General features: G+C 44.6%; 1 protein-coding gene across 1 annotated transcript in view; it reads left to right on the top strand.

The window, feature by feature from the left end:
* CCDC180 (coiled-coil domain containing 180) overlaps positions 1–13,349 on the top strand; it is a 60,348-nt gene extending 46,999 nt beyond the window's left edge. The window contains exons 32-39 of the mRNA XM_042964736.1: positions 2,032–2,098; positions 2,870–3,011; positions 5,947–6,107; positions 6,649–6,786; positions 7,518–7,629; positions 11,011–11,116; positions 11,893–12,028; positions 13,177–13,349. Of these exons, the coding sequence (XP_042820670.1) occupies positions 2,032–2,098; positions 2,870–3,011; positions 5,947–6,107; positions 6,649–6,786; positions 7,518–7,629; positions 11,011–11,116; positions 11,893–12,028; positions 13,177–13,308 (994 nt within the window). The 3' untranslated portion in view covers positions 13,309–13,349. The remainder of the gene's footprint in view (positions 1–2,031; positions 2,099–2,869; positions 3,012–5,946; positions 6,108–6,648; positions 6,787–7,517; positions 7,630–11,010; positions 11,117–11,892; positions 12,029–13,176) is intronic.
* The last annotated feature ends 12,789 nt before the right edge of the window (positions 13,350–26,138 follow it).

Raw genomic sequence — 26,138 nt, forward strand, 5'->3', positions numbered from 1 at the left:
GTGCAGCTACTCTGGAGAACAGTATGGAGGTTCCTCCAAAAAAAAAAACAAAAAAAAAAAAACCAGAAGTATCTTACCAGCAATTGCACTGTTAGGTATTTATCCAAAGGATACAAAACGCTGATTTTGGGGTGTGCGTGGGTGGCTCAGTTGGTTGGGCATCTGTCTCTTGATCTTGGCTCAGGTCATGATCTCATGGTTTGTGAGTTTGAGCCCTGCGTCAGGCTCTACACTGACAGCCTGCTTGGAACTCTCTGTCATCTCCACCCCTACCCCACTTGTGCTCTCTCTCTCTCAAAATAAATAAACTTTACAAAATGCTGATTTCAAGGGGCACATGCGCCCTAATATTTATAGCAGCACTATCAACAGTAACCAGATTATGGAAGAAGCCCAAATGTGCATCGACTGATGAATGCATAAAGAGGTGGTACACACACACACACACACACACACACACACACACACCACAGGAATATTACTCGGCAATCAAAAAGAATGAAAATTTGCCATTTGCAATGACCTGGATGGAACTAGAATGTATTATGTTAAGCGAAATAAGTCAGTCAAAATACATGATTTCACTTATATGTGGAATTTAAAAAACAGATGGACATAGGGGAAGGGAAGGAAAAATAAGATAAAAACAGGGAAGCAAACCATAAGAGACTCTTCAATACAGATGGTAGGGGATGGGCTAAATGGGGGATGGGCATTAAGGAGGGCACTTGGGGTGAGCACTGGGTGTTACATGTAAGTGATGAATCACTGGGTTCTACTCCTGAAACCAATACTACACTGTATGTTAACTAACTTGAATTTAAATAAATAAATTTTAAAAAAAGAAAGATTTAAAAAAATCAGAAAACCTAACAGTCCAAAAATAGAGGATTGCAAACCATGGTGCTTACATACTAGATGGTGTTACACAGCCATTTAAAAAGATATCTTAATGTGTGGGGGAACACTTAACAAGTGAACAGAATGTAAAATACACATGAACCTAATTCCAAACTGACTTTAAAAGCAGCCAGAAGGAAATACAATAAAATGTTGGCATTCATTTTCTCCTTTGCTTTTCAGTATATTTCTAATTTTCTTTAGTTATGATGAGTGAATTTTAAAATGAAACAGTGAGTGGCCTATATACATATGTTTTAGAAATTGGCTGCATCACTTAACAAAAATTGTGAAAAATTAAGTGTCCTACATCTTAAGTTTCTAAGTTAAATTAAGTTCTAATACATCTATCCCTTCCCTTATTTCACTTTTACTATTGAGATAATTGACTTAACTGGCCAGGAATATCCACTGGTATTGTGCAACTTTGTTTAATAAAGCCCCAGTGTGTGCAGAGTCAGCCTAAATGGCAAAGGTACCGGAAGGCGGATGTTTGGTCCTACAGGAAGTCCTGCTTATTTGATTAATATTTATAAGAAATTGTTCTTTCTTCTTTCAACCAATACTGAGGTACAAATAAGTTCAGACCCTGTAGCGGGACTGGGGGTCCCATGGTGAGCAAAACAGACACATGCGGTCTGTCTAGATGGACTTTACCATCTTCTAGAAGAGAAGCCGGTCACAAAAATCAATCCCAAATCCCTCTGTGGGGAGTGTTGTAGGGCTGAGGACCACTCTGAGAGCATTGGACCAGGATGGTCAGGAATTGCCACCAGGTTAGGATCTGAGGAAGAGCAGGAGAAAATGTGACCAAGAAGAAAGTTAACCATGTTCTCTGGGGAGGAATCAGTGTGTGCAAAGGTCCCAGGGCAGGAGCAAGTAGCTACAATGAGTGATGAGGCCAAAAGAGAATAGACTCTTGGAAGGGGCCAAACCCAGCTTATCACATACAAGAGCCATTAAACTAGACAAATAGAAATATTAGGTGAGAACACACCTGGGAATCACATGAACTGTCCAATCCTGGCTGGGCTGCTGAGCACTCAGAATGTTCTGTCCATTTGGTTTTGTCCACACCATTTGGTGTGATTTGACAAGACCCCTCAGGGATCTGTCTTTTGTGTCTTTCAGGGATTTTAAAGGGATCATCCTGACCCTCCTCTGGGAGAGCAATGAGCATCTGCTGAATGTTGTGGAGGTGAGGGCTGCTGCCCAGAGGCCTCTGCGTGCCCCTGGACTGGCTGCTGGCCATATGTCCTCAGCCACCTCTGCCTCTTAGATTTTGCTGATAATGGCTTTGTGGGTGAAATTGAGAGAAAGGGACCCACAACCACAGCTACCTAGCTTCTGTCACCTCATGTGATGTTTTCTTCATCCTAAAAATTAAACCTCATTCATTCATTTATCCATTTACTGAGCCACCAAACATTTCTCGGACATTAACTACATGTCAGATACTGGGTGGGCTAAGAGGAACAAGCCCAGTCTCTGTCCCTGGGAGGCCAGCACCCCGCGTAGGGCAACAGACATGGCGGCACCACAGGGAGATGGATGGGGCTGCTGGAGCTACCGAGTGCACAGTTCCAGCACACCCTACACAGGGGTGTCTGTGTGCGTTCCTGTCGGCCTCCCACTATGCTGCAAATCCTTCAGAATAGGGTCTGTGAGTCATCCATATTTGTGGCCTTTGGCCTAGTACCTAGTTTGGCACTTCATAGAACGCTCTCAACCTGGTCATTGGAATGAGATTCCATCTGGGTCTTGAAGGACAAAAAAAGAGTTTTGCCATTCAGTCACTTATGCCTTGAGTACTGGGATATTGGCAGTGGTAAAAAGGGCAGTTGGGTAGGAAGAGTGACATCAGGAGAATGGGCTAGGAGGTGTGGAGAGTGGGGTGGAGGATGCAGGAGCATGGGCCAGAGCCCCATGGTGAGCATCCTTGCCCAGACAGCATCGACCTCTTTTGCAGGAGTTTTACCGCAAAGAGAAGCACTCAGTCACCAGGCCTGACTGCATGTACGAAAACTTTGACCAGTGTGCAGAGAATATCTGCAAGAGGATCCTGGAATACCATGTCCAGACAGACGAGTACCATAACTCCTGCCTCATAGGTGGGTCTGGGCGGCAGGCGGGCAGGCAGGTCGAGGGTGTGGCACATGCCACCAATTGAGCAGAGCCTGGGCCTCACAGCCTGGAGGGTGCCCTCCTGACCCGGAGGTCACTGAGGGAGGCACAGGAGCCTCCCTGTGAAAAGCTGCCATCTTGGAATTAGGTAAAAACATTGATCAGATTTAACTGGGAGGTACAACAACGCTGAAAAAAAATCACTTTTCTTGAGAAATCTGGTGATTTGTATCACTAAAAATGTTTTGTTCATTGCACAGGTAATTTTGACAGCTTTATTGAGATAGTCACATACCACACAATTTGCCCGTGTAAAATCTCCAATTCAGTGGATTTTAGTATATTCTCAGAGTTGGGCAACGATCACTACTTCCCTGTCCCTCCATCACTGCCCCAGCCCTAAGCAGCCACTCAACTACTTTCTGCCTCTGTAGATTTCCTATTCTGAGCTTGCATATGCACGGAATCACTGTATGCTCCTTTGTGACTGGTTTCTTTCATTCTGCATAACATTTTCAAGGTTCATCCGTGTTGTAGCATGTGTCAGTATTTCATTCCTTTTCATGACTCACTCTTATTCCATTGTGTGCATATGCCACGTTTTGTTTACCCTGCATCAGTAGACATTTGTCTGTTTTCACCTTTGGCTACTGTGAATACTGCTGTTATAAACATTCACATACACGTTTTGTGTGGACATACGTTTTCCTTTCTCTTGGATGTATAGCTAGGAGTGGAATTGCTGGGTCATGTGGTAACTCTGTTACCACAAATTTGAACGTTTGAAGAAAACTTTCCACGGGTATTTGTTAAGTATCAACTGTATGCCTGGCCCATGCTGGGCTCTGATGACCCCGATAGACACAGCCTCCTGGAGAATAGGGACGTGAAAACAGGCAGGTAGAATACATCTTGCCATTTACATTTATTGTAATGACATTAAAGGGGCTGTGAAAACACGCCCAGCGCCCACCTTTGCCCATTTCTCCACGTTCCTCTGCATCTTTGTCCGTAGCCACGTGTGTTTTATGCGGTTGTAAGTCGTAATTATGCCTGCTGTGTTGGGTAGAAGGGGGAGATGATTGGAGGAGAGCTAGACCTAGTTTCAAGGCCCAGCACTGCCTTCTCTCTGCCTTATGACCTTGACCAAGTCACCTCACCTCTGTGAGCCTCAGTTTCCTTGTCTGTAAACTGGAGATAAAGACAACACTCACTGTGCAAGTGTTTTGAGGATTAAGCCCACTACACACACTTGCCATATACAGAGGAAATAACCAGTGCTGGCTCTCACTACTGTGGCTATAGAATGACTGGCATTGAAACTACTGGAGCATTTTGTTTCTCTAGCTCAGAATGTCCCCATGTGAAGTCTGGGATCCTATCCTATGTGACCTTCCTCAAAAGAAAGGTTCTGTGGTCAAACGTATGGGTTTAGGAAATGCCGAAGATTATGTCCCTCTCTGGAAGAGTCACAGTTCCCATTAAATGGAGACTTCCATTTCCTGAAATTTGGGAGTCCAGTATCCTGACCACCTTTCCCACTGAAAACATTTACAAGTATTGGATATACCATTTTTGGGATGAGTTCTTTTAATTGATGAGCTACCCATAAAGTAAGAAATACACAAGGGTCCCACATTGGGTGAAAATAGGAACTCCAAGAAAGAAATTGAACAGTAACACATTGCCGTAAGGATATTGCTGACTCCCAGGTGAGCTTGAGCCTTTGTTTTCATGGCCTCCAGGGCTTTGGGAGCAGAAGACAAAGCCCCAGACCACCCATGGTGCAAAGTCTGGAAGGACACAAGCCACAGAAAACTGGGACCACCCCCTCAGGGCTCTAACTGCAAAGTGGGGTGAATGAGACAGAAACCAAGTCCCCCTCCCCTGTCCTTCAGCACCACCAGCAGCAGCAACTAGAAGGAAACTGTCTTATTAAAAAACCTTGGTACTGGGTAAAGCAGAAGGGAAACTCTAATAAGAATCTGTAGCTATAAAATGGCCTTGGTGCCTGAAGTTAACTTTGTTTTTGTAGATCATCCAAAAGACCTCCAACCAACAATTTAGCTTAAAATGGTCTTGAATTAGTGGTGCCCAGATGCTTATCTGGTAGACACCATAAATCCTTTCTAGAAAAGAAACCCACCTTCAATTCATGCCTCTAAGGATTCTCACACGTCAAATTCCCAGAATAAGAGCTCACAGTAAACAAACAAACAACACACACACACATACACACACACACAGGGAAAAGGCCCCTAAAGCATGAGGCAGCAGAATGAGATCAGTAAAGACTTCAGATACTGAACCTATTAGACACAGAATATAAAATAATGTATTTATTACAGTTAAATTAAAAAGGATACTGGAAACATGAGGAAGGAGTGAGAGACTATGAAAATGACCAAATAGAAAGGAAAGAGAACCACATAGAACTTCTATATTGGAAAAATAAATAGTTGAAATTTTGAAATTGTGAATGGCTTCTACTATCAGAGAAAATTTCCAAAACACAATGCAGAGAAACAAAGAGATGATAGTCTGGGAGAGGTAAAGGGATATGGATGAGAAAGTAGGTGTAACGTAGAGCTACTTAGGGGTCCCCAGGGACAGAAGGGGACCAGGGTTGAGGCAATCTTTGAGGAGATAATGGATAAAACAGACTCCTCAAGGCTCCATGCACTTTTCATAAGCTGGGAAGTCCTGTAGAGTATTGAAGAGAAGTCCTTTGAATTTGCTTAATCCAGTATTTTCTGTACTGCTCTGACCACAGGATCCCTCCTAATGAGATAGATATGACCACATTGTAGACCAAGTCCTTCTCTTTGGGAAATTGCTTTGGGGCTTTGTGGGAGAGATCACTTCAGCAGCTTGGCTCTGCTCTGTTCCCTCGCCTGGTCCCCCACCTCCCAACTCCTGTAGAATTACGGGCCCAGATGAGGAGATTTGAGGAGCTGCTGCCCCAGGTCTGCTGGCTGGTGATGGAGAACTTCAAAGAACACCACTGGAAAAGATTCTGTGCATCTGCCAAAGAGATCCGGGGACAGTTCTGGGATTATCAGGAGAAGCTGGAGATAAGGAAGGTGGGAGCCCCAGGACTAGTCCTCCTTCTCTGGGACCAAGGGCCCCTGGGAGCTCAGAAATGGGGGCAAGGCATAGGCAGAACTGGCCAGGCTGGCATCGTTGCATGGGGACTAAGGGACACAGGGCATTGGAGAAATGCCTTCTTCTTCATAGAAGGTGTTCAATAAACTCCTTTTTTGGATTTAATGAGTGGGTCTGCTGATTCTGTGGGAGTGTGGTCATTGACATGAGCAGCAAAGGTCTACCTGGTTCTTGGAGCAGAGACATGGATGCCATTGATTTTATTGGACTTAAGGCTCTGGTTATAATGGGGCTGTTGCTCAGCTCTCCCACTCCCCAGCCCTCAGAGTCAGCTCCAGTCATGCCCCCATCTTGCCATCTCTGCCTTCCTCTGTCCATCCATGGCCTTTCCCACACCCGGGTCAGAGCACACAAGTCTGACTATAGCCATTTAGCAGAGGGCATGGGCCCGTGACATTCTGGCCCTGACCTAGAGACCAGGTCAAAATCCCCACTGATTTCTGGATTGTTTGATTAAAGGATGAAAATGCCCAGAAGCTCCATCAAAATCTCGGACATCCCGCACATAGCCAAGAAATGGAGTCTCTGTGTCAAGTGGAAGAGAAAAGGCAGAATGATTTAGACACTGTGATTATGGCAACCAGGGAGAAGCTTGAGGTCAGTGGTGCCATTGGTTGCTGGGCCTGGGTGCTGAGGGCTGTACTGCCCCCAGAGAGTCTCCCCCAAATGACAGTCCAGCAACAGCACTGAGCATGGCCCCTAGATGGTACCCTGGCCAAAGGGGGCATGAAAGCCAGCAGGTTTCATAGAGCTGGATGGTCATTACTGGCTGGCTTAACTTGCATCTTTTGATTTCTAAATGAATTAATTACAAAATTACTAATGAGAACTTTTTTCAAGACCCTCATCTATGTATTTTGTGTTTAGTGAATAACCTCTGGGTGTTCCTTGGCCACCTCTTTTTTTAAAATGTTTATTTATTTTTGAGAGAGAGAGAGAGAGAGAGAGAGAGAAAGCAAGTGGGGGAGGGGCAGAGAAGGAGGGAGACACAGAATCCGAAGCAGGCTCTAGCCTCTGTGCTGTGAGCCCAGAGCCCGATGCGGGGCTTGAACTCACAAACTGTGAGATCACGACCAGAGCCGAAGTCAAATGTTTAACTGAGCCACGCAGGCGCCCAGCTTGACCAGTTCTAAACCATTTCCTATCTTGGAGCCCAGTCAGCTCTTGGGAGAGGCCTCTTGGCTGAGGACCAGATGCCACTTAACTCGGACATAGTTGACTCATGGCTTTGGTCTCGTCTCACCTGCCAGCTTCCCAAGTCCTCCCTCAGCTGGCCTTGGGGGCAGACCCCTCTCCCTGCAGCAGCAGACTCCCCATGTTCCCTGCAGGAATTCACCAGGAAGTACGGCCGGTTTTTCATAGCCAGCCTGGCCACCTTCACCGAGAAGTTCCTGCTGCAGTTGGATGAAGTGGTCACCATCGACGATGTCCGGGTTGCAAGTAAGTGGTGCCGTGGACCTTGTGCCTGAGCCCCAGGGGTGGGGGTGAGGTGGAGGCAGACGGGCCCAGGGCATCTGCTTTTCCCCAGCTCACTGGAATGAAACCAGATTCTCTACCAAGAGGACTGATGGTTTTTGGTTTTCGTTAACAGTAAGGTGTTGTTGTTTTTTTAATTAAAAAAGTAAATCCCAAATGGGTCAAAAATTATATGTAAAAAAATAACCCTAATAGTAAATATTTTCATAATCTTGGAGTAGGGACAGCTTCCCTAAGTAGGAGATGAGAGCCAGAAGCTGTGAAGGCGATGGCTGGCACTCCTCCATGGCCAAAATAAAAACGAAGAAAAATGTCAAAAACTTGAAAGAAAAACCACAACTGGACAAATGTTCCTAACAGGCTATAGGCCAGAAAAAGACCTAACCTCCCCCATGGTAGAGGTTACATTTCTAAAAAGAGGCAAAGGACAAACACATGCAATACAAAAGAGAAGCAGTTCATATGTCCAGTGAGTGTAAAAGATGCTTGACCTCACTGAGGATGAATAATGAGAATGTAAACACTATTAAGATATCACTTTTCACCAACAGCCTGGCAAGGTTTGCAAATTGAGTGACACCCAGCCCTGGTGAGAATGTCAGAAAGCCCAGGTACCACAGAGGCCCCTGGAGAGGTGTACATCAATATCCCTGTCTTGGAGAGCCCTCTGTCAGCACCTGTCGAAATTCAGACGGTGTATACCTTTCACCCGGCAGTTCTAACACTAGGAATATATCTGACAGAAATACACAATTTTTCCAAAGATATCTTTCCAAGCATATTCATCACAGCACCATTTGATGTTGCAAAGAACTGGAAGCAACACTAACATCCACGTGTAGGTGATTGGATCAGTAAATTATGGTCCCGATGTACAAGTGCATACTGGGCAGCCATTAAAGGGGATCAGCGTGTCTACGCGTGCCAGTGTGCAGAGTCAGGAAGGAATACTGTTATGGGAAAAAGCAAGTTCACAATTAGTACTTATCTATGGTACCATTTTTTTAAAAAAGTGCGTATGTGATATAAACATATATTCACATATATGTATGTGAATCTGTGTGAGGGACAGACACAGAATGAGAAAGACAGAGTCTGAGGGACAGGTCCCACACTGTTGACAATGATCACCTCTGGTGGGTGGAATGGTGACAGACTCCTAAATTTTTTTCTTTTCCCCCGTTAGGTGATGTTTAAACTTTTTCTAACGTGTGTTTTGCTTTTATAACTATATAAAGACTAATATTTTTTTATTTTGTTTATTTTTGAAAGAGAAAGAGAGACAGAGACAGAGCATGAGCAGGGGAGGGGTCAGAGAAGGAGAGCGACACAGAATCTGAAGCAGGCTGAGACTCTGAGCTGTCAGCACAGAGCCCGATACCAGACTCGAACTTTTGTTTTTTGGTTTTTTTTAACGTTTATTTATTTTTTTGAGACAGAGAGAAACAGAGCATGAACAGGGGAGGGTCAGAGAGAGGGAGACACAGAATCTGAAACAGGTTCCAGGCTCTGAGCGGTCAGCACAGAGCCCGACGCGGGGCTTGAACTCACAGACCACGAGACCATGACCTTAACTGACTGAGCCACCCAGGCGCCCCCAGACTCGAACTTTTGAACTGCGAGATCATGACCTGAGCTAAGTCTGACGCTTAACCGATTGAGCCTTCCAGGCACCCCAAGGTTTAAATCATATAGTAAATGTTATCCATTTACTTACCTACTGAGTAATTAAAATAGATTACTTTTATTTTTAAGAGCTTTTGGGATCCCTGGATGGCTCAGCTGATTGAGTGTCTGACTCTCGATTTTGGCTCAGGTCGTAATCTCATGGTTTGATCAATCAAGTCCCATATCAGGCTCCATTCTGAGCATGGAGCCAGCTTAACTGTCTCTCCCTTTCCCTCTACCCCTCCCCGACTTGCTCACACGTGCACTCTCAAAAGTTTTTATTACAAAGACAATACATTGTTATGGTAAAAATTAAAAACTCAGGGTGCCTAGGTGGCTCAGTTGGTTAAGCGTCTGACTTTGGCTCAAGTCATGGTCTCACAATTCGTGGGTTCAAGCCCTGCATCACGCTTTGTGCTGGCAGCTCTGAGCCTGGAGACTGCTTCGGATTCTGTGTCTCCCTCTCTCTCGGCCCCTCCCTTGCTTGATCACTCTCTCTCTCTCTTAAAATAAATAAAAACATTAAAAAATTATTTTTAATTAAAAACTCAATCTTAATTACAAAGAAAGGGAAGAACACAGTCCTTCTACTCAGAACTAAGTGCCCTTAATGTTTGCTGTCCCATCTTTCCAGTCCTTTCCTTTTGGGCACAGACCTGAGTGTGTGTGTGTGTGTGTGTGTGTGTGTGTGTGTGTGTGTGTGTGTTACAGGGTGTGTGCTCTTCCATGTCCTAATTCGCCCTCGGGTGGACATTGGCCAAGCCAGTCAATCATCTTCTTGAGCATTTTCACTTGCTGTGCATTGTACTTTATTCATTAGTCCCCTGCTGTTGAACGTGGGGCCATTTCCAATTTTTCACTCCTATAATTGTGCTGAAGGGAACATCTTCATCCTTATATCTCTATTCCAGGGCAATAGGTTCCTGGAAGTGGACTTTTTGGGTCACAATGTATATGCATTTTGAGGTAGTGGTCATTTTCCCATATTGGAAGTCTCTGTGTCCAGTGCAGGCCCTGTTTGGGAAAGCAGGGCCTGCAGAGGCACTAGAGATGAGGCCTGAAGGAGGCTGGGCAGAGCAGGCAGCAGGGAATCCACTCTTGGTAACTTGGAAGGAACCGTGGAGCTGGAAGAGCCCCGTACCAGCCCCAGCGAGGCCTCTCCTGCTGTAACTCCGGCTTCTGGGCCAAGCAGCCTGGCCCTGCCCTCCCTGGCAGATCGGGGCAGCTCCTGCCTGCTGGCTGTCACTCGGCTGCTGCAGCCCCGTCAGGAAGGCACTTGAAAGGACAGGTCAGTGAGCCAGAGGGACAACATTGAATGTGTTTGCCCCAGGGATAGTTCAGAACCCATTTGAGCTGGTATAAGCCAAAGAGGGGTCTATAAAGCTTATTTGGAGGCTTGTGGAAGCTGTGTGAAGGTCAGAGCGTCGGGCTCTGGGCTTTGGAGCTGGGAAGACCGCCTAAATCACACCTCCCATCACCAGCCCCCCCACCCCCACTGGGCCTTCAGATCTGGTGCTTTCAGCTTCTCTGTGGGACTGGGCTCTGCCTCCCACTGGACACTCCAAGTCGGGAGGAAGGGAGCAAGCCCTCATCCCTCTAAACGTAGGGTCGGGGGAAATCCCCTTGATCTCAGCCCGTGTGTGAAGCTATGGTCATAACCTGTCTTTTGCCTGCCAGGGATGGAGCCTACCAAACAGAAAACATCAATCCTCATACGGAGGAAACTCGCTAGGCTTTCCCTGAAGGAAGAAAGTGAGAAGCCCCTGATTGAGCGGGGGAGCAGGTAAGAGCCAAGAGCATTGAAGAATACCACCAATGGCTGAGTTTGCTGGAGCACGAGGCAGCGGCATAGTCAGGGGCAACTGGAAGCCTTGGAAAGGCATTATGTTCTAAGCCTCAGTTTCCTTGCCTGTGAAATGGGCATGGAAGCCCACCTTCTGTGGTATTACAAAGAGAAAGTTTCATGAGATTGTACTTAGAGTGCCCCTGGCACACAGTTAAGAGCTCAGCAGCTATTAGTTCCTTTGATAAGGACCCACAAAGGGGCCCCCAAAGAAAGGGAGGCCCATCCCAGTATGGGGCACATTCTTGAGTCACTGGTCGCACTGTGGAGCGCTGAATGTGTGATAAGAGCTGTCAAAGTCCTTGTTCTCTGTGCCCCAAGAATGTGACTCTGGAAGAGGAAGTAAGGCGGGGATTTGCCCAACACAGTGGGAAAAATGGGCCAGGAATCGGTGACTGCCACCTGGCTGGCCCACTGCTGAGGAAACTGAGGCCTGCAAAAGGGAGACAACTAGAAGTGCAGCATTCCTCTCTCCTGTGCAGAAGCCAAGACCGGCTACACACACGGATTCAGTGTGAAAGTAGGAAAAAGAACTTGAAGAAACTTAATGTTAAATGCTCAGTAAGGTTTTTCTTTTAAGGAAGACATTCACAACATGATCTTTTAAAAAATAAAAAAAGGCAAAGATATGCCAAACGTTTCCACCGGGATTGGAGGGTGCGCTATGAAGGATGATGACAAGCATGTCAGACTTTTACATGCATGTTTATTTGTAGGAAGTGGCCAGGAATCAAACCCACTGACGTCACCATCCAAAACAAGATTCTCCTCCGGAAAACATCATCCATCATCACCACCAAAACGACCCTGGGCCACCTGGCGGCCGTGGAAGCCCGAGATGCCGTCTACCTGGTGAGTCGAGAGACAGGGTGCAGATGGGCATGTCCTAGGGAGCACAGGGCAGCTCAGTTTGGCTGCCTTGGGAAGAAGGGAGCTTCCCATCCCAAGGTGCCCTCATGTTTGGCCCATGGGGAAGGTGACCCATGCCAGGGGGCCCCAGAGCACAGTGTCAACACTCAAGACAGTTAATGTTCGCAGACCCATGTTCGTGGGTCATGTCCAATCCCAGTGATAGTGTGGGTCTGATGGCATGAGCCCCAGTGCCAGGGGGAGCCCAGCTGAGGGACACCACCCAGACTGAGGGGTGAAGGAAGACCTCTGGAAGAACAGTTGAGTCAGAGTGAGGGGACAGAGTAGTAAGAGGCACAGAGGCCATGGGAGCAGTGGGAGGCAGTGGGTAGAGCAGCTGGCAGTTACTGAGCACCTGCCACGCTTCTCTCAACATGAGGCATCTCACTGACTCCTCATAATGGCCCCATGAGGAAAAGAATTGTCCACCTAGTACTGATGAGGACATTGAAGCTTAAAGAAATGTGTCCCCCTCGTGCTGCTATGAAGTAACAAAGGCAGGATTTGAGCCCAGTGCCTATTAGTCACCCCTGGGGCCTGTCTAAAGAGGAGGCTGCACCCAGATGCTGCCTGTGGCAGTGTTGGTCCTGGTGCCGAGAGAGAAATCTTGTCCTGCCCAGGGTACAAGATAGGCTGACCCCACTGGGGGAGAGCCCACGCCCTTCCCTGGCCACTATGCCAAGCTTGGGCAGAGGGGACACCTCTGTCGAGTTCAGTAAGGGTTCAAGGTGTGGAGGGATCAGCCTTACATGGAAACCAAGTCCCCTGAGCTCCAAGGAAGCCACAGTGCGGGATGGCAGTTAGGAATGGTGCAGAGTCCAGAATCAGGGGGATGGGTCCTTGTCCCTGCTCAGCCTCTTTCTAGTTGGGTGACCCCAGGCAAGATTCTGAGCCTCAGTTTCCCCATCTATAAAACGACTGGACCTGCCGAATGGGTTGCTGGACAGATTACATGAGAAGTGATCTGTGGAACCCTTGTCAGTGTCTGGAGTAGGTTAAAAACCACCCGCCAGTGGGGTATTGCATTCCTGTAGGTCCCAGAGTCCAAAAGTCCCTCCTCATCTGGCCTCCTCCTGCTGGTTTGCTCCCAGAAATATTTAGCATTATTTGAAGAGGAGTTGAAGAAGATCCAGGACGACAACACATTGCAGGTGAAGGAGGCTCAGCGCTGGAAGGACAGCTGGAAGCGCTCCGTGGATACCATCCAGGGCCTATACTTGTGACACCCTCAACCCACCCCACATAAAGGTTCATTTTTTATGGACTCCTTCTCTATCCATCTGTCCGTCCATCCATCCATCCATCCATCCATCCATCCGTTCATCCATCCCTGCTCTATACGCAGCACTGTAGCTTCATCAGTGACCAGGACATGGTGTGGTCCCTGCCCACGTGGATGGGTAAGGAGGACAGAGGTGAAAGGGGTTCCATGTGGTTATCAGGGTTGGTGGGTCACAGGAGTGGGCCACTTAAAATAGAGACCAGTAATTCAGAGGACATAATTCCAATAGGCATGCTTGGCACTTCATCTTGGAAAATGAAATAATAAAACTATCTGGGCATTGGGTATATTTACATTTAACAAAGTGTAAGATAATTGCAACCATGCAACCCACAAAGAATTCATCCAGTCTTGATTGGGTATCTGCCTGGCAACTTGCCTGACCAAATTATAGTATTTTGAGGAAAATCTTCCAGGACTCCTTAATTTTCCTAGGGGCCCCTTAAATCTTGTGAGACTCAGATCCTTCCCTCTGGAAGCCTCCATCTTGCATCTTCCTTGTTGATTTTCTCTTCCTTGATTAAATGGCCTAACCATGCCACATCTCATTTGTTAATAGCTTTTCGTGGCACTTGGATGGACTGCTTATATTCCTTCCTTGATTTCATCAACTCCTGTTCCTTTTACCTGGTTTGCATTTTGACTTTGCATCAGTTTGGATTTTCCTATGCTTTACCTGTTTTAATGACTTGATGAGGTAGGCTTTTGCTCCCATTTACAGATGTGGAAACCCAAGTTCAGAAGGTCAAGACAACCTTCTCAAAGGTATACAGCCAGTATAGCGCCTCAGCGTACTTTTTGGTTCCCCAAAAGTGGACAAAGACTTGGGGGCAAGCCATTGTTTTGGAGATGATCCCAAGAAGCATGAATGAGGTCATGGGGAAGGGGAGCCTGGAAGAAGCCTTGGCCTTGCTCCAGACCCCTTCTAACCCTCCTCCACACACACCAGACACATCTGTCCTCCTCACCTGTCCCCCACCCTGCATTGCCTGTCCCCTGGCCTGTCACTGACCTACCTCCTGACCTGTTTTCCTGTAGCCACTGTCCACACTAGGGACTGTGGGCTCATTGTAGTTCCAGGTGCTCACAGAGGTGGACTGCAAGACCCCAGTCCTTCTCTCAAAGCTACCCTTGGAACCTTAGGGACTTCCCTATCGAGCAGGTAGTTAGGGAAATGGATGCCACTGCCCCAAGATAGAGCTGCCTCCAACCTCTTTCCATTCTCCCTCTTGTAAGTTCTCCCATGTCTGCTCTTTCTTGACCATGCCTCCATGTTTCCCACCCAAGAAGTTAGTGTGAGTGAATGTGCCTGAGCACACGTGAGGATGTGGAGAGGAAAATGACCTCCACAATGGAGAGGAGGTGGGCAGGGGCCCCCTGGGATCCTAGAGTTTCTCATCACCAAGTAAACTCTTTCAGGATGTGTTGAGCCCTGGCCTACAAGGCCAAAGCCCTTCCTTATCCTCCGGACTCTGCCCACCTCCTGGGCCCCAGACTGGTCCTTGACTCACTCTTGGCCTCAGTTTCCCAATTGTGCAACAAAAGCCTGATACAGAACCACATAAGTGGATGCTCAGTGAGGTCCAGCTCCATCGAAACAGGTTGGGGTGTTGAGATGGAGTGATATGGGTACAGAAAGGAACACAGTGTATGGTAGCCAGGCTTTGTGTCCATGGCCAGGCACACACAAGGGGTCCTGGGGAAGACCCAAGAAGAGTGCATACACGAGCCTGCAAGTTGACGTGTACGCGTGTACATTGTACTAGTAGCTCCACACATGAGGTGGGTCTCCTTCAGCCAGCTCTGTGCACCCCACAGCTGCCGAGGCCTGGGTCATATGTTCACCACTGGACCCAGCAAGGGCTGTCAGTCTCACTTAGCCACTAGGATGAAGGGTGGGGAAGGGGCAGTTCCCTAAAGAAACACTAATGTCCTGTTCCCAACAGAAGAGGGCATGAATGTCAGCCAGGCAGAAACACCAAGTCTCAGAATCATGCAAGCTGCCTGCATACCTGTCTCTGCCACTATGCACAAAGGGCTGTGTCCCAGAGAAAGGGCCTATCTTGTACAAGGTCACATAGTGATTCAATGGCAAAGCTCCTACATTTGCCTATGTATAGTAGAAAATCCAGTAGAAAAATAATGTGGCACAAACAAAGAGATTTCTATCTCTTTCACATAAAAGAGCTCTTTTTTCTGTTGTGGGACAACTCCAGTGACCCCCACCCCAGGCAACTGGACGATAGCACTGACTTATTTGTGACTTACTGACAATAACCAGAGAAAATCACTTATGTTCCAGGAGAGGGGCTGTCCTCTTAACCTGCCCTTTTCTGTATTCACAAAACTTTCCTACAACCCCTATGGGGGAGGACATTTGCTAATAAAACAAACCAAAGACAAAAGCAAATCCCCCAAACCCAAAAAAACTCTAGAGGCAGGCCGTCCTTATTGACTGCTCATCATGGAAGACCACGGGTCATCTGTCCTTCCCCCGCATCTTAGCATGTGGTTTCTATCATCAAGGCTGCCCATGGTCCAGGTCTACACTTGAGACTGCAGGCAGGAGAAAAGAAGGAGGGAAAAGAGACCCTCCCAGCTGTATCTGTCCCATCTGACCAGCCTCCCCAAAGTCCCCCATCATACTCTGTTCACATGTCATTGACCTAAACTTCGGTCACTCTTAGCTGTCAGAGAGGTTAAGAACTTTAGTCTTTTCATTTGTTGAATTGCTTCCCAAATCAAAACTGGTTTTTAAGCAAAGTGGGAATGAAAATGTGGAAACTACCAGTGCTCTTTCCTACACAGAACTTCAAGATGAAGAGGAGAGGGGGTTATTTCCAGGTGCGTGGGGCATCCACAGCCTCTCTTTCCTTGGTGTTCACTCATTCACAGAGAGAACAAAAAGTCTGTTCTAAACCAGTGTGTGAGTGGGATTGTGTTGATTTTTATCTGCTTGTCCCTTATAAGAAGACCTCAGAAAACCCTCTTCTATTTCATAAATGGGGTGGAGAGAGGTGGGGTTGTGAAGTCTTGTAGGCAAGCAACATGTTCCTAAAAAGCTGAGTCAAAATCATATGTCTGTAAATCAAAGAATTGAATCTGTTGACCCCACCATGTTTGACCCTCATGGTGAATACTAGGAAAAATAATACGCACAAAATAAAACTAATAGTAGTTAAAACTTCTCGTGGCAAAGTTTATCATGGACTAAAGATTAATGGAAGAAAAAATACATTTGGAAAACATTTTGATATGCATAATTTTAATTATTATTAAAAATAATAATCCCTAGGGATGACTGGGTGGCTCAGTCAGTTAAGCGTCTGACTTTGGCTCAGTTCATGATCTCAAGGTTCCTGTGTTTGAGCCCCACGTAGAGCTCCGTGCTGACAGTGTGGAACCTGGAGCCTGCTTTGGATTTTGTGTTTTCCTCTTTCTCTGCCCCTCCCCTGCTCACACTCTGTCTCTCTGTCTCTCTCTCTCAAAAATAAATAAACATTAAAAATTTTTTTAAAAATAATAATCCCTAAAATTTACAATAGCAGAATCTATAATCAGTAAATTATGATATGAACCCCAAATCAACTTACATAAAAAGTAATTGATCCTGACATAAATAATTGCAATGAATTAATAATAAAAGTAGATAAACTACAGTTGACTTTCTGTGCTATGTATATTTCTCAAATATTATCTCATTTAAACTTTTTAATACTTAGCAGACTTCATATTTTAGAGCAGTTTTAGGTTTATAGAAAAGCTGAGCAAGGAACACCAATTTCCCATATATCCCATCCCCTGCCCCCACAGTTTACTCTATTTGTAACATCGTATAATAGTGTGATTCATTTGTTAAAATTTACGGACCAACTAAAGTCCATAGTTTACATTAGGTTTCAGTCTTTGTGTTACATGGTTTATGAATTTTGACAGATGCTTTAGTGCCATGTGTCCACCATTATAGTATCATGCAGAACAGTTGTACAACCAACCCTCAGGCCCCATGTTCCACCCATTCTTTCCTCTCTTCCTCTCCCAATCACTGACAACTATTGATCTTTTTACCCTGTCTATAGTTTTGCCCTTTCCAGAATGTCAAATGGTTGGAATCATACAGTATGTAGCCTTTCAGACTGGCTTCTTTCATTTAGCAATATGTATTTAAAGTTCCTCCATGTACCCTATGACCCAGCAATAGCACTGCTAGGAATTTACCCAAGGGATACAGGAGTACTGATGCATAGGGGCACTTGTACCCCAATGTTTATAGCAGCACTCTCAACAATAGCCAAATTGTGGAAAGAGCCTAAATGTCCATCAGCTGATGAATGGATAAAGAAATTGTGGTTTATATACACAATGGAGTACTACAGGGCAATGAGAAAGAACGAAATATGGCCCTTTGTAGCAACGTGGATGGAACTGGAGAGTGTGATGCTAAGTGAAATAAGCCATACAGAGAAAGACAGATACCATATGTTTTCACTCTTATGTGGATCCTGAGAAACTTAACAGAAACTCATGGGGGAGGGGAAGGAAAAAAAAAAAGAGGTTAGAGTGGGAGAGAGCCAAAGCATAAGAGACTCTTAAAAACTGAGAACAAACTGAGGGTTGATGGGGGGTGGGAGGAAGGGGAGGGTGGGTGATGGGTATTGAGGAGGGCACCTTTTGGGATGAGCACTGGGTGTTGTATGGAAACCAATTTGACAATAAATTTCATATATTGAAAAAAAAATAAAAAAAAATAATAAAGTTCCTCCATGTCTTTTTGTGGCTGGATAGCTCATTTCTTTATATTGATGAATCATACCCATCATCTGGATGTACCATAGCTTGTTTATCCATTCACCTATTAAAGAACCTCTTGGTTGCTTCCAGTTTGGGGTTATTATTCACAATTGCTGTTAAATATTTGTGTGCTGGTTTTTGTGTAGACATGTTTCCAACACTTGTTCGGTAAATACCTAGGAGCACGATTGCTGGATCATATGGTAGGACTATGTTTAGCTTTTTAAGAAACTGACAAATTGTCTTGCAAAGTGGTTGTACTATTTTGCATTCCAACCAGGAATGTTGTTCAACACTATTGTCAGCATTTGACATGATCAGGACTTTTTTTTTTTTTTTTAATTTTCTTTTTTTTTTTTTAATGTTTATTTTTTGAGAGAAAGAGAGGAAGCATGAGCGGGGGTGGGGCAGAGAGAGACACACAGAATTGGAAGCAGGCTCCAGACTGAGCTGTCAGCACAGAGCCTGATGTGGGGCTCATGCCCACTAACCATGAGATCATGACCTGAGCCAACGTCAGACACTTAACCAACTGAGCCACCCAGGTGCCCCCAGGGATTTTTTGCATTCAGCCTTTCTAATAGGTGTTTGGTGGTATCTCATTGTGGCTTTAATTTACAGTTTCCTAATGACATATGATATTGAACATCTTCTCATATGTTTATTACCATCTTCTTGTCTTCTTTGATGACGTATTTGTTCAGATCTGTTGCCCCTTTTTTTTATTGCCCATTTTTAAAATGGTTTGTTTGAGATACTTTTTCTGGAGGTAGTGAGTTTATTTTGTTTTTGAAATTTTATTTGTTGAGATATTGTTGAGTGTTAGGATTCTTTGTGTATTTTGGGCATGCTTATTTGCCATCTTCATATTTTCTTTGCTGAGGTGTCTGTTCAGATCTTTTGTCCATTTTTAAATTCAGTAATTAATTTTTAAGTTTATTTGTTTATTTTTGAGAGAGAGAGCACAAGCAGAGAAGGGGCAGAGAGAGAGGGAGACACAGAATCAGAAGCAGGCTCCAGGCTTCAAGCTGTCAGCACAGAGCCCAACATAGGGCTCGAATTCACAAAGTATGAGATTGTGACCTGAGCTGAAGTCGGATGCTTAACTGACAGAGCCACCCAGGCATCCCTCAATAATTAATTTTTGTTTTCTTCCTGTTGAGTTTGAAAAGTTCTTTGTGTATTTCTGGTATTAGTCCTTTATCATATAATATGTTTTGCAAATACTTTCTCCCAGTCTGTGGCTTATCTTCTCATTCTCTCAACAATGTCTTTTGCAGAGTAGAAGCTTTTAATTTCAATGTTCAGCTTATCAATTTTTTCTTTCATGGATCAATCCTTTGGTGTTTTATCTAAAAAGTTACTGACAGGGGTACCTGGATGGCTCAGTCAGTTAAGCATCTGACTCTTGATTTCAGCTCAGGTCATGATCTCATGGTTTGTGGGATTGCGCCCCACATTGGGCTCCACACTGAGCATGGAGTCTGCTTAAGATTCTCTACCCCCCTCTCTCTGTCCCTCCGCCACTTATGTGCATATGTGCAAATGTGCTTTCTCTCTCTCTCTGTGTCTCTCTCTCTCTCAAAAATAAGTAAAAGCTTAAAAAAAATAAAATAAAGTTACTGATAAACTCAAGTTCACCTAGATTTTCTCCTGTGTTATCTTCTAGGAGTTTTATAGTTTTACATTCTACATCACAACATTTTTGGTTAATTTTTGTGAAAGTTCTGTATCAAGGTTAAATTTTTTTTTTTTTTTTGCATGTGGATGTCCAGTTGTTTCAAAACCATTGGTTGAAAAGTCTATTGTTTCTCCATTGAATTACCTTTGATCCTTTGTTAAAGACCAGTTGACTATATTTTTGTGGGTATATTTCTGGGTTCTTTATTCTGTTCCATTGATCTATTTTCATCCATAACACACTATATCAATTATTGTAGCTTTATTTATAAAAAGTCTTGAAGTCTGATAATGCCAGTCCTCCAATTTTTTCTTCTCTTTCAATACTGTGTTAGTTATTCTGTTTTGTTTTGTTTTTTTTTAACTTTTCCATATAAACTGTAGAATCAGTTTGCCAATGTCCATAAAATGACATGCTGGGATTTTGATTGGGATCACACTGTATCTATAGATCAAGTTGGGAAGAACTGACATCTTGACAATATTGGGTCTTCCTATCCATGAACATAGAATATCTCTCCACTTAATGGTTTTTTGGTTCCTTTTGCAAGAGTTGTAGTTTTCCTCATAAAGACCTTATATATAACTGTTAGCATGGCACTGCTTTGTTATAAAGTAGTCATCAGAAGATGCAAAATGTGGCTGTATTTATTTAAAATAATCATCTAAATGAAAATGTAAATATTTTACATTCTTATTGAGAACCTCAGACCTTTAAGAATAAGTCCAAGAACACCGGTTTACACAACATTGACCTAGATTTCCATTTCACTTCTATCTTGTTAGCACCACAGCCCTAAACAGGTTGCTGGTGATGTTGTAAACATTGCACACAAGTTATAAAATCAGCTTTCCAGCAATAGGGTTTATGCAACATGTCATAACACCCACCCACAAATCTTGTAGTTTCAAATAGAGGCCACTTGATCTTCCCAGACACATTACAAGATCAGGATTGAGACTTGGAATCACCCAGAGCAATGCTTTTTTCAACTTTAGCAGTATAGGCTCCAAAACACCCAAGGAAAGATTCTGACAAGTTACCAATTCTGCTATTTAGAACAACTGGCCATTATCTGAGTTACAAATACCTTCTAAATGGGTCTTGTTTATTTGCAAAGAAATAGCCAGCTGGAAATTAGAACTTTTTTTCTGAGTGCCACTTTCAAAAAATTCAATTAATTAAAGCTTGCTTAGAGGAGGTAAGTGTGGCAATTGACCAAGAGAAGATTTTAAGAAGGTTGTGACAGCATTCTCCAAATATCAAACAACCCCCGCTTTAGGGAAGTTTCCATTCTTTCTCTTTAGCCAACAGGTAACACTAAAGTTCACAGGTAGACACTCTAGAGAGAGAGTTTTTAGATCAAAATGGCATTTGGACATTCATAGCTGCCTTCCCAATAAGGGCAGGGCTCATACACAAGGGGAAGTTCCCCACTGATCAGAGGTGGTCCGTGCAGAGGAACAATATTTTGCAAATAGTCTGTAAGGGCTGTCTGTCTGGCCTGTTGTTGTCAGCAAGCATCTGGAGAAGTATCAGGTCACACTCCTCCAGCCTGTTCTCCACCTTACCACCCAGGGTCCACCAGGCTTGGAGGTGAACACAGTGCCTTCCCAGGATGGAAAGGGTGTAGAGAAGAAAATTGGAAGAATTGACTGGAAACATTTGGAGACGTGAAAAGAAAAATTCCATGGATATAGAATGGCAAAGTAAAGATCAAGTCTCTTTCTGAACAATTGTCAGCCAGTAAATTGGTACCTGGATTTGGTGCAAGCCATTTGTTAACCTCTATTATGCAGGTCTATGGCTTGCCTTAGAGATTTTCATGGGGGGGGGGATGTTTACTTTGTCTTTATACTTTCTATGCATTTCCCAGCGCTAGAACACTGCAGTCGTTCTGATTAGGGACCACATATATATATCATATATATATTCATATATGATATATACACAACCACATATATATATCATATATATATTCAGATATGATATATATACATATCAACCTTCAAATCCATTTTTTTGGAACATGTACTGCACGAAGAGAGGGAAATGCTGTGTTAGTGCTTGCAGACTGTGTTACTTTCATATTAAGAACCACTTATCTGGAGGAAATCTCCTCTGGTGGCTTGCTCTGGCCAATACCTTGTTAGCTCCTTTCTTAGGCAACAGCTAGCCTCCAGGTACTATAATTTTTTTTCTTTTTTTTAATGTTTATTTATTTTTGAGAGACAGAGTGTGTGAGCAGGGGAGGGGCAGAGAGAGAGGGAGACACAGAATCGGAAGCAGGATCCAGGCTCTGAGCTGTCAACACAGAGCCCAACGCAGGACTCGAACTCATGAACCGCGAGATCATGACCTGAGCTGAAATCGGACACCCAACAGACTGAACCACCCAGGTGCCCCAAGGTGCTATAATTTTCTAATTGCAAATATAAAACACCCTGTTTGAAGGAAGTTGCTACTGAGAGCAGGGGCTCCAGTTTTAAATGGAAAAGGCTAAGTGCAAGAGGATGAAGAGAGAATTGGAAAGAAGACCATCTCTTCTACTTATGGGCTAAGTGAACTCCAGGAAGAACTCTCAAAACAGTGTTTAATCTCCTCAGCATGTTGTAAGTGCTAGGGAAAATCAGGTAATTTGGGAGTGGGGTGATGCAGAATTCTAATAAAGACATGCATTCATCCCTGTCTGTTGGAGTAAACAAGAATGTCTTGTTCAGCTTCTCTTTGGGTAAGAATGGCTGTTGGGGGATTTCTAGAAGCAGCACTCAACCCCTATCTGACCTAGCACCCTCTTTTTTCTTTTAGGTTTATTTATTTGTTTTGAGAGAGACAGAGAGAGCACAAGCGGGGCAGGGGCAGAGAGAGAGGGAGAGAGGGAGACTCCCAAGCAGGCTCCATGCTTTCAGCACAGAGCCCAATGTGGGGCTCAAACTCATGAAACCATGAGATCATGACCTGAGCCAAAATCAAGAGTTTGATGCTTAACTGACTGAGCCACCCAGGTGCCCCCAGCACCCTCTTTTATAATGAATATTTTATAGCCCCTCCCTTTACTTTCCTGAACTGAAATTCACAGATCAAATAACTTGGAAAACGTGTTATATATAAAACTACGAAAAAGTTATTTGTGTTTATACATCAGAGGCTTTTCAGCTACATGAATGACTGGCAAGACAGTCACATGTTGGTTGGGACAAAGGGAACTCCTTGGATATCGGGGAGCTGTTCTGCTGGCAGCAGGACAAAAAGCAACCAGCCAAGCCCACTAAATCTGAGGAGGTGCCCCCCATCACTGTGAAAACCTAAATTAACCTCACAAATGTCCAACGTGCCCTGGGGGGGGGGGGGAATGATGTTGCTCTCATGGAGACCCACTAAAGAATGGGAATTGTCCAAAAAGCCTCTAGTGAAGTCTCTTTTGCTACTTACTGGGTTAATTTTGCCACTTAAAGGGAATCTAACAAAAGATTTTGGTTTATTCAAGGTCAAACAACTAAGTGGCAATGATCCTCCCAGAGTATTACACTTTGAATCTGAACACACATTTTTAAAAAAGATATTATTTTTCTATGTAATCTCTACCCCCAATATGGGGCTCAAACTCATGACACTAAGATCAAGAGTCACATGCTCTAACAACTATACCAGTCAGGGGGCTCTGAAACCACATTTTCTTGAATACTGTCTGCATTTTTGATTTCAGGATCAGCTAAGCTATACTAAGCCGTAGACTTACGTGGTTCCTTCTCTTTGCCTCCTTCCTTCCTCACCCCTAGCATCTACTGCAGTATAATTTTTGTACCAGTCTGTTTATTGATTGTTACAGAATCAGTAATGCTATAGTTGCTTGCCTTGCTTAAAGTATTAGTTACCCCACCTCCATGCCCTACCCCACATCTGGGTCCTTAACCTGCTGCCAAGTTAATATCTGCATCCTGGGAGTTGTCCTTCTCTCTGGGCCTTGCCCAGGGCTGGGCTGTGCAAATGAGCCACAGCTCTAGAGGGGCAGAGGCCATCTCTTAGAGAGCCAAGACCCTCCCCCGTTGGTCCTATGACCTTGCTCTACACAATGTGGCTTTAAGCTTTCGTTATCCCCTGTTTTCCAGTGTTCAGTGGCTGGGTGGCCTCTACAGCTTTAGGGATCAGTCCCTTCTGGGGATTAACCCCTTTCAGCTGACTCACCTTGGAGGCCTTTGTGGGCAGATTAGGGAGTTTTGCTTGATCAGCACATCCTCAGCTTTACCAGGGCCTGGATTTCAGCAGCGCCCCAGCAATCTCTCCCTTCAGTGTTTTGTTTTGTTTTGTTTTGTTTCTCCTTACTCAGTTAAAACAAACGCAATTGTCTAGAAATTCCTCTGCATTTGTTGGTGAGGCAATAGCTGACAGGAGAGGGTGTGATCATGATGTTAACGATTAAAAGTAGATTTGTCCAAAGATTCCATTTGTTATGCATCTATTTTTCCTGGCCTTATGTAAGCAAAAAGGTGAGGTGAAGCTGGACTTAGTCCACGTATGTAACTTTGAACGTGTTGTTCAGCTTTAAGAAGGACTTAGAATTATCATTGCTAAAATTATTTGCAATTAAATAACTCAGAGGAAAAAAGATGAATACAATATAAGTCTTTTCAAGTTGTTCACAAGGAAGATGAGACCTGGGACCATCTCCTACATCCTCCCCTACTGTAAACATTTTTGAGGGACAGACAAGGTGCTACAGGAGCTCCACTAAGGGAGCAGGTCACTTTTGGGTGGGGCTTCAAGGAAGATTTCCCAGGAGAGGAATTAATGAAGACCCCAAATAATGCCACAGCCAAGTCCCTGCAGCTCATCTGGTGGTAGGCAAAGAGATAGAAATGAGAGTTTGGGATTGGGTTTCCTCATAGGAGACAATCTAGAGAAGAGGCAGATGAGGTCAGATGGGAAGTGAAATGGGGACAACTGGGGTGTCTAAAATTGCCACTCCAAAGTTTGAAGAGTGGAAGAACTGCCCACCACAGCAGAAACGTCAGAGAGACCCTGTGAGGGAGGGTTGGGAGTATCTCTTTCTTAGACCGCATTGCAAATGCCAGAAACCCCATCAGGTGAGATAAAAACAAAATGAGCTACAGGCGTGCTCTTGGAATGTGGTTGCTGTCTCCCCTTCTTCCTAAGTGGTGCTTGCTGGACTGAGAGAAGGGAAGGAGGGAAAGACAGAGATGCACCTCAACCAGTGGCTTTGGTCTTGTCTGCCTTGTACGGGTGTTTTGGTGTTTGTGTCCAGTGTGGCTCTCTCCAAACAGGCTCCCCAGGTGTAGACAAAAATGCATGAAGGGCTTTAGGTGGACATTTCGCACTGGACATATTCCCACCTTTCTCAGCCCAGGATAAGGTGGCAATAAAGCCATCTTCCTTTCTTATGCCTGGGCCTTGATTAGCACTCCTTTCCCATGACAACCTCTCGGAAGTATTTGGATGGGCACAGATTACTTGCCAGGCTGTTGCCCACTGGCCAGCTGGTCTTGGTCCCCCTACTATCTGTCTTGCCTACACTCAAAAGCCATCCGAGCAGATCACAACCTCTCAACAGCCCTTGAGGATGGGAAGTGTTCCTGCCTCTCCTGAAAGAGAGACACAGATGCTCCTGGCCCTGACTCCAGTCATCCAAAGATGAGCTTGGGCTTTTGCTGAGAGAGAATACCTTCCACCTCAGTCTTGTTCATTCTGAAAACTCCGTTCTTTGGCCTCAGAATATATGCCCTCATCTAAGGCAGTTTTTAATACAGGTTCCTAGTGGGACTTAAGGTGCCCCCAAAATCTTCTCTGACATCATATGCCAAATTTCGTATCCATGTGTTACTCTCCCATATTCTGACCTCCTATCCCACAAGAGGCAAGAGCCATTGTGTCAGAAGAATAACCAGTTTTTGTCATCCTTTGATATCATCTCCGATTTCCCTGAAATGCAATTATATATCTAGGGCATGGGAGTTAATTCTTGAATTCCCTGGGTTTGGGGCCATTTCCAAAGAAAGTTAACAAACTTCCTAACCTGTCCTTGCTATGTCAGCTTTCCATGGACTTCTGAGAACCTCCTGGTATGTCTTAGCCAAAAATCTACCTGCAGAATGGACACTTTACCCAAGAACATATATGAAGGGCCAGTGAACACATGAAAATATGCTCAATATCATTAGTCATGGGGAAATGCAAATTAAAAAACCTCAATGTGATATCTGTATACATCTGCTAAAATGACTAAACTTAAAATGACTGACAATTGCAAGGACTGGAGAAGATTTAGAGCAACTGGACCTGTC

This window comes from Panthera tigris, chromosome D4 (genome assembly GCF_018350195.1).
Source record: "Panthera tigris isolate Pti1 chromosome D4, P.tigris_Pti1_mat1.1, whole genome shotgun sequence".
NCBI classification, from domain to species: domain Eukaryota; kingdom Metazoa; phylum Chordata; class Mammalia; order Carnivora; family Felidae; genus Panthera; species Panthera tigris.